General features: G+C 35.3%; 1 protein-coding gene across 4 annotated transcripts in view; it reads left to right on the top strand.

Moving 5' to 3' along the window:
- The window catches only part of LOC111410517 (tRNA uridine 5-carboxymethylaminomethyl modification enzyme MnmG), an 80,054-nt gene extending 65,807 nt beyond the window's left edge, over window positions 1-14,247 (top strand). Inside the window, exons 1-13 of one of the 4 annotated variants that reach the window (XM_023040893.1) lie at window positions 2,635-2,948; window positions 3,540-3,691; window positions 5,379-5,470; window positions 6,778-6,891; window positions 9,045-9,375; window positions 9,910-10,089; window positions 10,264-10,344; window positions 11,003-11,221; window positions 11,336-11,478; window positions 11,691-11,857; window positions 12,400-12,617; window positions 13,256-13,348; window positions 13,602-14,247. In XM_023040893.1, coding sequence (XP_022896661.1) covers window positions 2,735-2,948; window positions 3,540-3,691; window positions 5,379-5,470; window positions 6,778-6,891; window positions 9,045-9,375; window positions 9,910-10,089; window positions 10,264-10,344; window positions 11,003-11,221; window positions 11,336-11,478; window positions 11,691-11,857; window positions 12,400-12,617; window positions 13,256-13,348; window positions 13,602-13,799 — 2,202 coding nt within the window. In that variant the 5' untranslated portion in view covers window positions 2,635-2,734 and the 3' untranslated portion in view covers window positions 13,800-14,247. Of the gene's footprint in view, window positions 1-2,634; window positions 2,949-3,539; window positions 3,692-5,350; window positions 5,471-6,777; window positions 6,892-9,044; window positions 9,376-9,909; window positions 10,090-10,263; window positions 10,345-11,002; window positions 11,222-11,335; window positions 11,479-11,690; window positions 11,858-12,399; window positions 12,618-13,255; window positions 13,349-13,601 lie in introns of those variants that run through there. The other 3 variants (XM_023040894.1, XM_023040896.1, XM_023040897.1) reach the window with 3 other exon arrangements.
- Window positions 14,248-18,498: the final 4,251 nt, after the last annotated feature.

The following is an 18,498-nucleotide window of genomic DNA, read 5'->3' as shown; positions in this document are numbered from 1 at the left end:
ATGCCACTAAATTAATTTTAGTACATGTAATAAATATTTATACTTAAAAAGATAACTAAACTTTGAAAAACTAAGTTATCGTGTTAATAATGTGTTATGAAAAGAAAAGAGTATAGAGAGAAGTCAATAGACTTGTGTGTATTTTATTCAGAACCAAAGTCCTTATTTATAGGGCAAAATTAGGAATACAAAGTTTATAATTTTTAGGGATGTAGGGGTACAATTCTCATTCACTTGTAAACCATAATGAACTTATCATTCATAACATATTTGAACTTTTTTAATCTTTTGTAATTTTTGTTTTGGAAACGGAATAAAAGGATTTCGCCCTTCTCCAAAAAAGACTTGAACCTAGTCATCATTCTGGTAAAAGTTTTGCTCCCACATGTTATGCATTAGCATTAAATGGTTATTTGAACATTGAGTAGTTACATAATGTCAAATGGAAGGAGCCAAAATGTCCCAAAATTTTTCTTTAATCATAACAATCAAATAATGACACTAACTTTCATCTAGAAATTTGAATAAAGGAAATTTTCTTAGTTTCATGAAACTTATCCGTTTGATTCGTTGAATCCACGAGATCATGTTAGTGTTAAATGGTAATTTAACATTTCAATATATATATATCATAAAAGGCGAGAGACATGAACACGTCTAATGGTGGTTGGTGACACGAGTATTATGTTAGACGCATGAAACTTCTATTCGACCATCTTTTTTTCTCAAATTCATTTTTAATCACATATTTTTTACGATTTATAATTTTTATGAACTTTTTAAAAAGAAATATCATTAACTTTTATCAAAATTTACTAAAAATCTATTTTTAACAAAAATCAAAGTGTTGAAATTTACCCTGGTTCAAATTGAGCCGAAGTTTTGTGCTATATTTAGGGACATCAAATGGATTGGATTTTAATCCGAATTCGATGAATTAACTAATGGAGATTGATTTAGGGTCTCAAATTGATTATCTAATCAAGATTCCAATTTGAATATGAATTCGATAATCCGTAAATTAAATGGAGCAAATATGGATATAAGTTAATCGAATAGTATAATATATTTTTTATATTATTGCATAATTTGTTTCATATATATATTTTTCATTTTGAAACTTGTATTATATTATATGACTAAAATGCAGAATCTCAAACTTGATATAAATTAATATATCCAATAAAAAAAGAATATGAGTAAAATATTTCGAATCGGATTATGGGATTGAATATCCGATAACATAGCAAATCTGATATAAATTTATCAATCAAATATTTGTTGGATAAATGGATCGAATCTATGAATTAATTTTATTGAATCGAATCAAATATAAATAAATTCGATCAATATCCAATCCATTTAAAGTTCCTCCAAATTAATTTTAATTAAGGGTAATTAGCACAAAAGATCCCTACCTTTTAATGTTATTGTGCAAAACGTCCATATCTTTTTTTCGACATTTTCATCCTTACATTTCATTGTGCAAAATGTCTTTTTTCATCCCTTTTTTCAATAAGATAATGATTTTATCATCCTATTCAAATAAAACAAAAATAAATAAATAAATAAATAACTAATTGTAATCATAGTCCACAAATTTTCAAATCATTACAGATAAGTCCTAAATTCTCCACAACCACCACTTCACAACCCCACGAAACCGCTACCTATAGATCCACATAGCACCACCTTTTAGCTACAACACTTGTCGGACTCCACCACCTCCAGCCTTGGCTCATTCTCCCTAACATTCTCTTCTATAGTATTGGTCACCAATCTGTTCGAAACAATCACATTTACAGCCTAAAATACCAAACTGCCGTATACAACCCTTCATGGCAATCCCACTTTTGACGCCATCTACGGTCACACACCACCACCAACAATTAGCCCTCGTCTTGACGAACTTATACATGGCTCACGTTAATCAAAACTACCTCAAATCATTTTGTTGTAATACTAGAACATTTGGTAGTGTCGACGTCCATTTTGCCAAACTCTTCTCCTTCAATTCATGCATCCCAAAACACCAAATCCCCAAATTGGCATCAATCGAACCATCAATAAACCCAAACGACAATGGGTATGAATCTAATCGAACAAATTATCCCCTCAACCATTTCAATTGGTCCAAAACTCTCTATAGGCACGATGCATGCACGAGAGCTATCTGACCAAAATTGGTGGGGTCCTAAGTGCTCTTTCAAATTTGTATGTGGGAGCACGGTAGGGGAGTGAGGAGAGATTGGTGGTAGTGGAGTCCGATGGGCATAGTGGCCGAAAGGTGGTACTATGTGGATCTATATGTGGCAGCTTGGTAGGTCGGAAAAGTGATAGTGGTGGAGAATTTATGACTTTTTTTGTAATTTTTTAAAAATTTAAGGACTTTAATTGCAGTTGGTAATTTATATATTTTTTTGTTTTATTTGAATACGAGAGTAAAATCACAGTTTTATTAAAAAATGGATGAAAATGACCTTTTGTGCAATGAAAGGTGAAAGCTGAAGGTGAAAATGTCAAAAAATAAAAGATAGGGATATTTTGCACAATAAGATTGTAAGAGTGGGACTTTTTGTGCTAATTGCCATTTTAATTAATTATTTCTTGATTCTACCCCTGCCTAGTGCCGCCCGCACAATCCTCGTGTGCGATGGCACACTGGCACCGCTACTGCTGCTAACGCTTTTGCTGATTGTCTGAAAATTCGCCGAGTTCTCATATCCCTGCAAAAATGGCGACTACTTTATCACTTCATCTTACACGAATCGTCTCCCAATTTTCCGTTCCTTCTTCTCTGCTTCCCCCTCTTTCGTCTGCCAAGCAACGGCCTCAGTTACTGAAGTGTCGCCTGAGACTGCGCTTTCACGGTCGCAGGGGTTTCTTCGTCTCCCGTCAGGAAGCACCACGTCGTCGCTTTAGCATCTCTGCCTCCACCACCTCACAAGGTACAATTTTTATCCTTTTCTTTTCCAGTGGCATTGTCATTCATCAACAGGGAAGCTTATGCCTTTTTCTTTTGTTCTTTTTCCTTTTTAATAACGCGAGGGAATTTGGAATCTTATTTTATGCTTATATATATCCATACAAAGACAGTCCCAAAGTTAGATTTTCGAATTTTGGCTGATAATTAGTAAAACTGAATAAAAGGGACGAATTGTAGCTCTAAAAACTTTAAAAAGTGGGAATGCAAAATTATTTATTTACATTTTTTATATCTATTTTGATTCTTCGAGATAATGAACTGCACCTCTTTTTTGATTCTGAACTTTGTTTCTAGAATTATGCAGAACTAAAATTCAATAGTCAATTGTAATTTTACATTTATGACCCAGAGAGCAAACAAATTTTAATACTCTCACTTTTTCTTACTTTGATCTTATAAAATAAATCGAAAAAAGGAGTAGCGATATTTACATTTTATTGTTCCCAGAAAAAGCGAGAATTAAATCTGTTTTCTCATCTCTGGAGAGCTTCTATAAGCTGAATTTTAAGAACGAATTGTGAAATCCTATTTCTTGATTATAAATACTCTGCAGACTGGGATAAGCACAGTGACGCTTCAAATGAAAGATATGATGTGATTGTTGTCGGAGGGGGGCATGCAGGCTGTGAAGCTGCCCTTTCATCTGCTCGTATAGGGGCAAAAACACTTCTTCTCACGCTCAATATTGACCGCATTGCATGGCAGGTAAATTGATGAAGATTTAGGTCTTTTTGTTATTATACTTTTTAGTTGTGAAGATTATCATTTCTTTGCTTAAATGTGTTTTTGGTTTATGTTATCAAAGGGTTTTACAACATTGTCTGACATGATAATTTCGGTGGATAATCATTTGAGAAGAGAAGCTGGGATTTCTTTGACATATCTATTTAAATCGCAACTTTTGGATCTTTATCTCCACGAATATAGTTTTCAGTAAGAGGACCTTCATTCAGTCTCATCTGGACCTCATGCCAAGTCATTATATTATACGTATTGTCCGCTTTGGGAGGACGTATGATATAATGGTTTGGGTACGAGGCTCAGGTTGTTACAAAACAAAAAAGCCCATTTTTTGTAACGACTCGAGTCTCGTGCCCAAACCGTTATATCATACGTACTCTCCGCTTTAGGAGAGTCTTACCTATCTTATTCCTCACGAATTTTAATTGTGTCTTTAGGATTCAAACATATGACCTCTACTTTATAAGAGATATAAGTTGAATCCTGATACGAATTGACGCTTTTTTGTGATGACCCAGGCCTCCCAACTGTTATATCATACATACTGTTTGCTTTGGGAAGACGTCCGACCTTCTTCCCTCTTTTTCAACTTAAGTTTTTTGTAAAATTTGATACAAGGATTTAACTTAAGTATTTCATAAAGCAGAGGTCTTTGATTCGAATCTTGGGAGATGATATGGAAATTCGTGAGGAGTAAGATGGCTAGATGCCCTCCAAAGTTGACAATACCTATGATATAACAACTTGGGCATGAGGTTCAGGTCTTTACACACAATGAAGTTAAACTCTCATCGCCCATGATTGAGACAGAGAAACAAACTTTTTACTGCAAGTGAACCATGTATGCTTGCTTTGTGATTTTCTCCTAATTTTAGTTTGTAAAGAATACCAGTGGTGAAGAATTCAAAGGGTGCATAGAGGTGGGGAGGGTGGTGGTGGTGAAGAGAGATGGGGATGGTACCCACCATCTTTGGTGCCTGGATTGAAAGTCATTGTGGCTTCTGGTGGGTAAGGCAGCAATCCTGGAGATATAGTCCAAAATTGGAGACCAAATATCTTTGGTCTGCATAATTTAGAGCTCAAGAATTTGTTGATATTCACACGATTTATTTCATACACATGTGTAAGACCTTTCCTAGATTCCATTCCAGGCCAAAGCTTCAAAGCTTAGTTTCTAGATACTGCTTAAAACCACTCAAAGCTAAGATCAGCTGCTATTGGACTTCTTTCCTTGACGAAAGGGGATCGTATCTCACCTGGCAGTGCAATCTTCGATAACAGTTAGCAAGGAAAGCAGCCTTGTTGATTAAAGTAAAGGACCAGGGTTCTTGCGCTATAGTTTTGTGGAATAAAAAAGGAAATATAATATACCAATTAAATGAACGTGAAGTAAAATCAAGATATAAGATAAAAAGCAAGTTGAAGTTGTTATATTGTTACTTCAGTTTAGAGTTAGTTATCAGGCTCTGAAGTGTGAATCATCTAAGGTCCAAAGGACCGAGCCAGAACCAACTGAAGTTCTAAAATTTCTTTTCTTCTTTTCAAATGGATTGCATCAAAATCAGTTACTGAGTTCCTTGTCATGATAGATTACTTTTAAAATATGCTTGAAATTTTGCTTAGAGTTTCTGCTAAGTGGAGTTAAATGCAGCCTTGCAATCCGGCAGTGGGTGGGCCTGCAAAGTCTCAACTCGTCCATGAAGTGGATGCGCTTGGTGGTGAAATTGGAAAGGTAGCTGATAGGTAATCTCAACTGAGACCTGGTATATATGCTAGCTGTAATTTGCTGACATTGATGTCAGAACTAAGTGGGATATGAGTGCTAAGTTGACTATATTTTCTACTGGCCTCCTTAGTTTTGACCATGCTTTTGCATTCTTGGACACTTCAAGGATCACTGTACAGATGTTCATCTTAACATTTATCATTCTCTTAACATTTATGATGTGTTCGGCACTCCTATAACCATGTAAATGTTGAGTTTCCTTTTGAACAATTCTTATTGTTTTATAGATTTGTTTTACTATCACGACTGAACTCGCTTTTAATTTGCTTGACGATGCCAATGTGATTCAGATTTGTGAAGATTATTTTCTGAAGCACGATTTAGACATTGAATGATGAAAAAAATATCTCATCTGTGTGCATAAATTGTGCTTAGTTCATATGATATGTCATTTATGTACTGTTTCAATGATTGTTACGACGATGGATCACATTTAGTTATCACTTCAATTTGTACAAGGGATACCTGATAATCTATGACCCTAAGCCCCTGTTTGGTGTAAATTAAATAGTTGATAAAAATCTAATTTAAAATCAACAATTAATTTTGACCATATCAAAATCTATTAATAATCTGATTTTTATCTACACCAAGCATGGGCTAAATGTCCTACATGTTTACCATAATAGTAAATGGGAAGAGTGTTGTTTATCTCTTAACACACAAACATGCGCAAACATACACACATTGGGATATATTTGTTTCTGTATCTATATAGTCGATGTATGCATGCATATTTATGTACTTATGTTTATTTACATATCTGTATATGGTTTTTAAGTTTTCTACTTCATGCGTCCACTGAGATTGGGCATTTAAATTTTACCGGGTGAATAGAAAGAACAGAATACAATATTTTTATGCTTGACTAGATATTCGAATAGACTAGCATAATATATTTCTCTACTGTTCTTTCTGTATAACATGGTGATTTGGCACTGAAGTCAGGAACTGAATTCATCTGGCTTTTGAGAACATACTCCATATGCTATGGGAAGCCATGGCCTACCTGCAGAAGATCCACTTTTTTGACTGTGACAATCATCTGGCACTAAACATTTTCGCTTACTATCTTATAAGATAACATATATTAAGGGAAATTGTTTTATTTTTTCCAATATGCTAGACCATTTTTTATTTGATCGTATTTGGGCATTGGTTCTAATTTATTGACCTATTGATGGTTAAGAAAATGTCTTTTGTATTTTGTATTTTTATTTTTTGTTTTCGGCACAGGACTGGCCATAATATGTTCAGACTTCAGGTGTTATTTGCAAAAGCGCGTCCTCAATATCTCAAGAGGCCCTGCTGTTAGGGCACTGCGTGCTCAAACTGATAAAAGGGAGTATGCTTCGGAAATGAAGAAGATTTTGGAAAGGCAAGTTTACTGTGGATCCTGTAGAAATATTTGTTTCCACATTTGAGTTTTGTGGTTCTACACTTCAGCATGATGTGTCTGCAAATGTTATCTAGATGTATATTGTAATGAACACTAGTTTGCTCCTAAAATGATTTTTCTGTCTTTAAATTTCTAACTTCCATTTAGAAAGGTCTCTGACTTATGAAACTCCGTATTCCTGCTGGTGCCACTATTCTCATTTTGATGTTTAAAGGATGTAGACAACAATGAAGTAAAATATGTTGGGTCGTTTAGGAGTTACAGATATCCTCTATATAGTTGTCTTTAGTTTCTCATTTCGTGAAGTTATATATGCATTTGAAGCTTTTTTTGTCAGATAAGTTTGAGTTTCCAACTTTAACTTGTTAAGATTTCTAGCCTTTCTTTCTTTCTTTCTTTCTTTTTTTTTTTTTTTGGCTCTGATGTTCTTTCTTAATGCGTAACGCATCTACTACCTGCTTCTTTCCAGATTTGTAAAAGAGCACGAAAATATTCAAATGTCGAACCTTTAATTTAGATTCTGGGCCATAATTTTATTCAGGTGCACCTTCAGGCTTCATTATTTCTGCATCATCTTATAATGGCTAGTCAATATTGGTTGTCCTTTATGGATGATATATGTTACAGGCCATTAGGATGAATAAAATCTGTAACTATAGCATTATTCAATTTTTTATTTTTTTGGCCGCAGTCCAAATGCTAAAAAGCAAATGTTTCGCTTAATTACGATCCATAGACAAACATATTTGTTTGACACCTAACTTTCATGGAATAAGTTGAAAATTCCTTCTCCAGTCTCTCTAACTCTAAGCGGAACATTGTAACTTTTACATGTCTGTTGATGTTTAGAGATTAATTGGATTGCAATAGTATTGGTGATTGTTAACCTGGCAAACTAGTGTTTGTGTTGGAGGTAAATCAGTTGGCTTAAGATAAAGTAATCAACTTGTACACTTCATTTGGTGTTATTGTGAGGTTTAAGAAAAATGAGTACATGCCAAAGGTTTCCTTTTTTCATTTGGTTCACTAATGGCATGTCAGGACAAGAGACAGAATAAGATTCTGTGAAGATATTTGCAGAGGCTATTGCTCCTTTAGTTTTACAAAGTCTTGGCCTTGAAAAACATTCCCACTTACTTTGTTTGATTTCTCAAAATAACTCTATGGCCTAGAATTTTCAATTTCGTTGAGATTTTAGGGATACGATATTGGATTCATCTTCGTTGCTATCCATTCTTGAGAGTTGTCTCTAAAGCCTCATGTATTTTGATAGAAGATTGTGGGAGTTGGATCCCTGGAGTACTCTCTTGCAATTACTATTCCTAAACTGTAGTTGAGTTTCCGAGTTATCTATTATTGGAACCTTTTGATTTCATTTTGAAATCTTGCTAAAGTTTTAAGAGAGAGTCTTCATACCCCTTTCTCGTTTTATGTGTAAGAGGAAAACTTAAACTATTATCACTTATTCTTACACTGTGACGTCATTAGATTTCTGTGGTACAGCTTGTAATTAGAAGCTGGTTTTGAATTGAGTATTCCCGAAAGTTACGGCATACTAATTATGGAAAAATAGTTTTTCTCGAGATGGTGATTCTTGTAGGAACATGTGGTTTTAGCCGTATATTGGGTTGTTCGAACATGAATTCAAAAATTATAGGAATAGTATAGCTGCTTGGGGATTTATGGGACAGAGCGAATTTTCTTTCTTCTTTATGGACTTCTACATCTAGGGAGTTTAAGGATTTTACTTTTTTTTTATTCATTCACGGTTAGAAGAATCTATTTATCTATATTATTAATAAAACTTTGCTTCTTATTAAAATGGATAAATAGATAACCACAGATTTGAATTGCTGAAGGAGCATTGGATACTTCCACTTCTACTGAATCTTTTGGGCTCAGTTAGTTCTGAATTGGTGCAAGGATCAAATTCCAGACTATTTTACATGACTTTCTTTGTGGTGCAAATATTATGAAATGACTAATTATATATACTTGTATAAGAACTTGCGATGCAAAATTATACAGTCATTTTATACCACCATTTTGGCTGAGATGCTTCTTGCAGTCATTACCTTGAATTTTCTTTTAAAAAATGACTACCATTTTCTAACCAGCAGTCCCTTTTTCAGTACGCCAAACCTGTCTATAAGGGAAGCAATGGTGACAGACATGTTGGTAGGGAAGAATGACAATGTGGAAGGTGTCTGTACATTTTTTGGCATGAATTTCTACGCACCTTCTGTAGTTCTTACTACCGGTACTTTCATGAGCGGGAAAATTTGGGTTGGCAAAACTTCAATGCCTGCAGGACGAGCTGGTGAATCAGCTTCACATGGTCTAACAGAATACTTGCAGCAGCTTGGATTTGAAACTGACCGGCTAAAAACTGGAACCCCTGCGCGTGTTGATTGTCGTACAGTAGATTTCTCAGGATTGGAGCCTCAACACGGAGATGAAGAGGTCATGCCGTTCAATTCAATACGTAGTTTAAGTAGCAGTTACATGAACATAACCTTTCTGCTTCTGCTAGTTTTTCTTAAACAGAGAAATAAAAGATTTCATTAAAATAATATTACTATGGTTTGAGAGAGAGTAAACCAAAATTAAATTTAGAAATATTAGCCAATCAGTCCTATCCTGTGGCCCTGGAATAATTTTATAATGCGAAATTATTATGTTTACTCAGTGTCCTGTTTCTGAATGCGAGGCACAATAGAGAACACACAATAAAATAAAATAAAATAAAATAAAAAAATTGCTCAAAGACCCAAGTTACTTTCATGTTGCTGAACATTGCTAAGCCAGTGGCATGCATATTGAATAATGAGTAGTCAGGCAGCCTGGTTCCACACTTTGACATTGTATGAGGCTTTTCATAACCCTAGATATGGCTTTTTATGATCTTTTCTGCTTCTGCTGGTCTTATTTTAATCAAAACTTGTGGGAAACGGATCCTTTTATACTAATGGTATTAATTGTCTCATTGATGAACAGGTTAACTGGTTCAGTTATGATCCTGATTACCATCTTGAACGAGAACAGATGTGCTGCTATCTTACACGCACTACAAAGAGCACTCATCAATTAATTAAAGATAACTTGCATGAGACCCCCACTTATGGAGGATGGGTGGAAGCCAAGGGACCTCGATACTGCCCCTCCATTGAAGACAAGGTATGGTTTTGTATACCTCTCTATATATGTCAATCTACCAGTCCATCTATCTATCTATCCGACTATCTGTCTGTCTGTACGTACCATGAATTTGCGTCCTCATCTAATTTTCATCCGTGTTCCAAATTTTCTTCTTGCTTTTTCCTGATACAGTTAACATTTTGTGCTATCTAGATTGTAAGATTTCAGGATAAAGAGTCGCATCAAATATTTCTTGAACCAGAGGGTCGGAGTGTCCCTGAACTCTACGTGCAGGTTTCTGAAGCCTTACCTTTTGGTCTCTATTGCAATTTCTTTGATTTGCATGGCACTACAGGTGGATATGTTTCTAATGGAGAACTATGTAAACTTTTCTCAGTTGATCTAAGCCTTCGATAGCTCACATATATTTTTCTTTCTTTTACTGTTCTCTGATAATTTATCTATGTTTTAATTTTTTTTTGAAAGAACTTCTTTAGAAATTTATAGCTCATAATATCTTGAATTTGCTAATATGGAAACTAATAAGCTTCATATCCAAATAAAAGTGCACTAAATATCAGAACCGATAATCTGACTAAAGTGTTTGCTTATTTAAAAGTAACACATTGAGGGCCTTTCCTGTTTCATATAATGTGAGTATTATATTGTGTAATGGGGTTGAAGTTGGAAGCTGTTATTAGTCTAGACATGAGTTGGTTAAGGTAAAAGTACAGGTGAATGTAAAAATGTATATTGTTATCCAAAGCTCTCTTGAGTATCTGCAAAATTGCAATCTTTTACATGGCGGGGATTCCAAATCTAGTATGTGAATGATGTTTGTGCTATTATTTTGAAAATGTTTGGTCGCACTGCCAGGGGAAATATGAATTTGACATTTGTATTATTAACATATCTGTGACTGTTAAACCATCATCATCTGCTTATCCTGTAGGGGTTCTCTACTGGTTTACCAGAGAGACTACAACTGCCACTCTTGAGAACGTTACCTGGTCTTGAAAATTGTTCAATGTTGAGGCCTGCTTATGCTGTAGAGTATGACTACTTTCCAGCACACCAGTGTTTTCCGTCCCTCATGACTAAGAAAATTGAAGGACTATTTTTCTCTGGTCAAATAAATGGAACAACTGGATATGAAGAAGCTGCTGCACAGGTGTTCATATTTTGAGAAAATTAGCAAGTTGAGATTCATAATTTTTATGGAGGATACCGTAATGGTTTGTTCTCTGCCAGGGATAATCCTTTCCAATATTTTCTTTTTTGACAGGGAATTGTTTCTGGTATTAATGCTGCCAGGCATTCGGCTGGTAAATCCGTGATAGTTCTTGAGAGGGAAACCAGTTATATAGGGACTTTGATTGATGATCTGGTGACAAAGGACCTTAGAGAGCCTTATCGCATGTTAACCAGGTAAGTACAATTTAAGTACTCATGTTTATATCCGTGGACTGGTATGGGACACGTGTATTAGCTTATGTGAATCCTTGATGCACAAAACCCTTCTAAATTCATACTAGCTACTTTGATTTATTCATTCTTACTTTTGACTATAAAAGGGATTGTCCATTGTTTATCTTTAAAAGAATGTGCCTTTTAGTTACTTAAAATATATTATCTTTCAGCCACTCAGAACACCGTTTGTTTCTTCGTTCTGATAATGCTGACAACCGCCTCACACCTCTGGGACGTGATATTGGTTTAATAGATGATAGGCGCTGGAAAATCTACTTGGACAAGAAGGCACGGATTTTAGAAGAGAAACAGAGAATTAAGACAACCAGGATTTCAGGTTGATCATTTCCTTTTTGTTTGAAAGAACTGATCTATAGTTTTCGATGTCATCTTCCGCAAGATATACCGATGATGTTTTGTATGTTAAATCAGAAGTGGTAGGAATTATTAAAGTATGTGGATCGGAAAATCTTGGATGCTCAATATCCACATAGAAATTGTTGCCTTCTTATGATAGTTGATATCATTTTAATGAGTTGTGCGTGTCTGCCACAGGAACTAGAAATCTTGGTACACTTGTTGAAAATTATGTCATCAATAATCACTAAAAATCCACAAACAGCTAATCACCTAAAATTAGTTATGTTTGAGTAAATAGAAAAAAAGGGAAAAGAGAACTAAAGAACATCTGGTTACGAAATCGCTTAGATACCGGATCCTCCACTTTTGTAACCAGACTCCCTTCTTTCGTTCCCATCCAACCTCTCCCAAATGTGTCATGCACAGCGTTCTAGGTGAAACAATATAGGTGAATCTGGTAAAACTTGGAAAGCCTTCTTAAGCTATCTTAACATAGTCTCTCCTTTTGTCTGCTTTCAGGTGGAGATTTAACTGCTGAAATCACTGAGGTGTCTGGTCAGCCAGTGAGGGATTCATCAACATTAGAAAGCCTTCTTAAGAAGCCACATGTGCAATACAAAATTCTTGATAAGCATGGATTTGGGAATAATCTACTATCTAGGATGGACAAAGAATGTGTAGAGATTGACATCAAGTATGAAGGCTTCATTGTACGGCAGCAAAACCAACTTCAGCAGGTAAATAATTGAAGCATCATGACGTATAGTTAAATTTAGGGCATGTTTGATTTCAGCGCCAGATTGGACTACACAGTAAAGAGATTCTTTAACTTTTTCCCCCCTTTGCACTGTCTAGTTTTGTCTAATACTGTTTCCCAAACACGGCCTTAAGAGTCAGACAGTAAGCGTGCTTCTGAAAATGTTTTTGTACATTGAGCGAGTTCTAAACATCAACATACCACTCTGTGTTTTATATGCAAAATGGGCCAAATAACTCCCATTGCATCCGCGTCAATCTACCATCGTTTTGTCACATTCATAAAATTTAACTGCTTGAATTATTGGCTTAAGAGTCAATAATTCAAGCAGTTACACTAGGAGTCAAGACGGATATTAAGCTCTTGTTTGAAACTGATTTTTTCAAAATCACTTTTTCTCCACTCATTTTCAATCACACATTCTCCAAAAACAATCATTTTTTGCATTTCTCCATAACCTTTCCCTACTTGTTAACCACAAATTCTCCCAATAATTAACTATTAACAAATTCAAGTTCACACAGAAGGGCTAATATTCCATGGATCTTAGTTATACTATCTTGTGGTGTGGTGGATGATAGGCTTAATCTTATGTCTTTATCCTGTTTCTGTCTGTAGATGGTTAATCAACAACACAGACGACTTCCAGATGATCTTGATTACTATGCAACGACGACATTGTCACATGAAGCACGTGAGAAACTGTCCAAGGTATCTCGCATCATTATTATCAGCGGTGCCATTTTTGTTTCCCATAATTATGCTATGGCGTATGCCATGATTGGAAAATGTCCGTCATGATTTATTACTTCAGAATTATTAGCAGAACCAGGATCATTTTTCTGATACAAATCATTTTATTGCCTACAATCAAGCACAAATGTAGTCAAGATTTGGTCGCAGTTGCAAAAATGCTTGTGTAGTGTAAGATATTTGATTTCTGAAATGCTGATGTATGCTCCAGGTCAGGCCACGAACGATAGGACAAGCAAGTAGAGTAGGTGGTGTTAGCCCCGCTGATGTTACAGCATTACTTATCATCCTGGAATCGAACAGGAGGAAAGCCCATGAAGAAAGAAAGCACCAAATGCTAACCTCGATCATAGCAGATGCCAGTCAAGAAGTGTCTGAAAGTCCTCTTAAAGAGACGATTAGCCCTTAAAATATGCAACAGAAGATCAAAATTTCCCGTGTACAGCATCTGCTCCAATGAAGAATTTTAAAAAAATTAATCAACATTTTGGACACACATATATGTGGCGGTGTCATAGAAGATAACTTTGATCGTATTTCGTGTCACAAATAACTTCGGATTGTACTTTCTTTTACTAGTGCCCACAAAATCAAAATACTAATGTGTTAAACATGTCATGTACAGTACTGCAACCCAGTAGGACCAATTTTGCACCATTCATCCACTCTACTTGCACCCTTTCTAAAATAACTCGAGAAAGAGTAATATTAGAAGGGTAAAGTTTGGTAATCAAGTTACTTTATGCATTTAATGTAATAGTTCTTTCTTAATTATGTTACTTGAAATATTGGCACTATCAACGCCCCGTTTGGCTCTCATTATTCCACATTATAATGAGAGGATTAGTAATTTTTTAGAGAATGTTGCGGTGGGCTGGAGCTTTTTCGTGAACCAATGGGTTCAGTTGTGTTGGGTAATGAGTCAAAGGCTTTGGAGTAAATAATGAAAAGTTTTTGAGTTTATGTGTAATGTTATTTAATTGAAGAATATGTGGTTGATAATAAGAGAGAAGAGTTATAATTTGATTGGGAGTATTGGGGTCAAACGAGGGCCCAATATTGCCTTCAGCTTCGGCCTATTTCGTCATAATTTTCATGTTCATCTGTTCATTTATTTTTATATGTACCTTCCTGTCCAATCCTATCGTTGTGGTAATTGGAAATGTTACGCACGCTCTTATTCTCCTTTTATCTATGTTTTACTAAAAACTGTATGTGGTTAGGTGGGGTACTTAGATCCCAACATATGCCTTGATAGAACTTTGGCAATACCCCCTCCCTTCTTATATATACCGAAAGAATTGAAATAAAATTGAATGCGGCATGGCCACCTTACCTCTAGTGAATAGGTGGGGAAATGAGGGGGAGTTGAACAACAATATGCATGGGAGGCATGCCTTTACTATGTATTAATTGAAGGGAAATGATGTCTAATGGAAGGACACACTGAAAGTTGAAACAATCAGTGAATAGCAAAAGGTTAAAGTTTTGTTCATGGGTACATTTGAGTACTTGCAAGGTTAAAGCACTTTAGAAGAGGTTAAAGTTTCTGCAGTGAGATCATTGTTTGAAAATCTGCAACTAAAAATTAATCAGAATGATGGAATTGCTGACTCGCATTCTAGACCTGGCTGGTTTTAGTTTGCATACCTAAATCTTGCTTCTTTGAAGAAACATGACAACATTCTAGACGTTTTTGCTGAGAACGAAGGATCCAAGGTCACCACGTCTTCATTCATGACATAATCCAATAAAATTTAGATACAAGTGTGATACCACAACACAATCTTGAATGGTATATACATCCTAAAAGTTATTGGGAACATGTGATGTCACTCAAGCCATTTCGCAAAGGACTATAAAGCAATGTCATGTTAATAATAGATATTTGGGAAAATTTTATACGTGTTGTACATTACTTATTGGTGGCTTACAATAGGCATAGGGCGTAACCGTGTGGACCCTGCTTGGTGTACAGGAAAAGGGCTACAAGGGTCAATACAGGGTGGATGTGGCATCATTCTATTGGACATGGACAAAATAATAATAATAATAATAATCAACTGCACCCTGTAGGGGAATAATCCATGGTGGTAATTCTTTGGAAATTGGAACAAGGACTGTGTACATCTAGAACAATTTGACTTGGCTTTGTTGAGAGCTAGTGTGTAAGTGGTTCTTCTCATATTGGTGGCAACATGTGGTTGATCACTGCTTTAGTATTAGTTGAACTTTTTATATTCATCCATCTTTGACCTTTGTTCTATGAAGTATGGGAAATCTAGAGATGACAGATATCAGAGAAATCTAGAGTCTCAATGTATATGTTGTGATTGTCAGGACGGTTGATTTGCAGAAATTCCGAGTATAAATTTGTCAGTGTTAGTGATAACCATGCCAATAGAGTGTACTTGTATATAGTAAGTTTTGGGTCACATATATTATTGGTTTGCAATATAATGCAATTTGCAACAAATTGTGTGTATGATTTATAGGTGCGAGTGTAAATTCTAGGGACCCTACCAGTTTTATAATTGGCACTGGCAAACCTTCTTTGACATCATATATTTTTAGCTGGTTGTAGTTTTTCTATTTTATAACTACACGGTAAGTTAGCTTTTTTCAGAACATTATAAAAGAAATCTCAGTTATTTTTTTTTATTTTTTATTTTAAAACTTCTTTGAATGGTTGGCTTTATTATTTCTGATCACAACTTTTGAATCTCCTTTTGTACATAACAGCGTTCTCTCTGTTATTGAGAAGTAATTTGTGTAAATGTGTAATTAGTATGATATCTTTGCCTAATTACTATAATCTTGTTTTTTATTCTCCTCCTCCTATAACCCATCAATTTGAATATTCATCATTACTATTCTCTTTTTCTTAGGGTCCGTTTGATTGCAAGAATGAAATTTGAATGGAAATAAAACGAATTTCAGAGAATTGAATTGTCTAAAACTTGTTTTCTTGAGAATATCAATTAAATGTGTTTTATTGGTATAATTTTCCATCTGAAAAATATTGAAAATTTGGATCTTTTGGTGTCAATTAAAGGGAAAAAAGTTGTTACAATTTTGGATAGAATTTGTTTCCATTGTAAAAAAATAAAAAAAGAAAAAAAAAAGAAAAAAAAAGAAAAAAAGGAAAAGATGGCTGGAACCAAGGAAATTGTTCACGTGTGGGGAGAAGAGGGAAAAGGAATTGCTTAGAAAATGTTGCAATCAAACAAGCCATTTTTTGTGGAAAATAGAAAATACCATTTTCCATGGAAAATGTGGCAAATGAATCAGGCCCTTAGTTCTTTTAATCTTTGCCCATGCTTTCATTATGGCATACTATCCATATGGAAATATGTTTATACTCTTCTATCTGATGGTTTTACAGAATGTATATAAGTCTAATGATATTTCAAGCCTCGTTCGAGGAAGCTTATCGAGACTGTATGTGCTCGATTTAAAATTCTGAAAGAGATGAGCTCAAGTTTTATGTTAACCTCAATATTATTCTAGTTGATTTCAAGTTTTAGGATCAACAGTATCACACCAACCAATAGATCTCCTTCCATTAAAGGTTTAATATTCGCGTTTTGACAGAGGTGAAACAATAAATAGCTGATTAGTATTGGGCCATCTAATGAATGCAGGTACATGCATAGATAGAAAGAAAAACCACAACAAACAAAAGTGCAATGATATAACATTTGGTTTTCCACAGGTTAGAAGGTTGCCCATTCGGGATGGCATTTGGATAGCTCGCGATGGCAGTGAATATGTTCTTGACTTCATTGTTGAGAGGAAGAAGGTTGATGATTTGCGCCTCTCTATCAGGGACAATCGATATAGAGATCAGAAACTACTAGTCTTGGTATTGTTTCTTTATTTATGTTTAATCACCGGAATAGAGCTATTGCTGGTTCTAAACGAACAGTGAATTTCTTAAAAGAGCATACGTGTTTCTCAAGTTCTGCTATAAGTGAAGATTTGCACATCAATTGTGTTTTAAAATCTGAAATAGTTCTGGTGCAACTCCATGCCTTTTTTAGTGAAAGCATGGTCTCTTGTCCTTCGGTGATCCTGCAAAAAGAGATTGGGGCTCCCTCCCCCGTTTTACTTTCGGCGTGAGAATCGGTAATCGTTTTTAGATAAAGGATTTTAAAGAATTCCAATAGTAACAGAGGAAAGTATTTTTTCTGAAAAAAGAAAGAACCCTTTTACTTGACATACCAATGGGATATTTATAGGCATCTGGCATCATGTAACCGTTGGACAGTTGCCATCCACGTGTCCCCATCAATCTATCATCACTTAAACGTCGAGCAGTTGTCATCCACGTGTCTTCATGAGACTTGCCCGCTCCTCAAACGATTTTTTCCATATATTCGGTTATCCGGATAATGGGTTTAATGATAACCGTTCAGATGGTTGTTGACTGATTCCAATGTTGTTTGTGTAGAAGGCGGTCACTCTGCACGTGTGCGGGAGTCGGACTAGCATAGCAATTAGCACTCTAATATGAAAAGTGTCACCTAACATGTCAAAGCTGTCTGTACCTTATGAGCAAGTGAAGGTAGCGTCGGTCGAGCTGACACTAAGGTAGTCGCCATATCATGATAGGTGCTACCCGACATAGAGGGGTTCACTCGACATAGCGGGGGACATCCTCTCTCTACCAATCGTCCCAATTAATTATTTGAACCACATGATATCAAAATCTAACCCCAGATGATTGTCCTTGGAACAATATCTAACAAATATCTTATGGTTGATATTTTTTCCTTGATTTTTGTAAATATTAGTTTAGGCATTCTAGTATTTTAGCTTTTTTTGTAGTTGATCCCATGAATCATCTGTATGTTTTCAAATAAATATTTAAGCAATAATAACAGTCTTATTCCTGATATATCTGGGATTGGATATATATGTCCATTGCCACTGCATTTTGTTCGTTTCCAGGTCTAGAGCAACTAGGCCAAGTTAATTTTGGTCTACCGCTCCATGTTCTAACTTGCTCCACTGAAATTGTGTCCCTATTATGAAATATTTTAAGTAAAGATGAAAAACCATTGCTTCTTTTCGGCTGTGCAATGTATCAGAAGTTTAAAGTTGCC

This window comes from Olea europaea, chromosome 15, assembly GCF_002742605.1.
Source record: "Olea europaea var. sylvestris chromosome 15, O_europaea_v1, whole genome shotgun sequence".
Classification (NCBI taxonomy): Eukaryota; Viridiplantae; Streptophyta; class Magnoliopsida; order Lamiales; family Oleaceae; genus Olea; species Olea europaea.
This window is presented reverse-complemented; position numbering and strand designations above follow the sequence as displayed.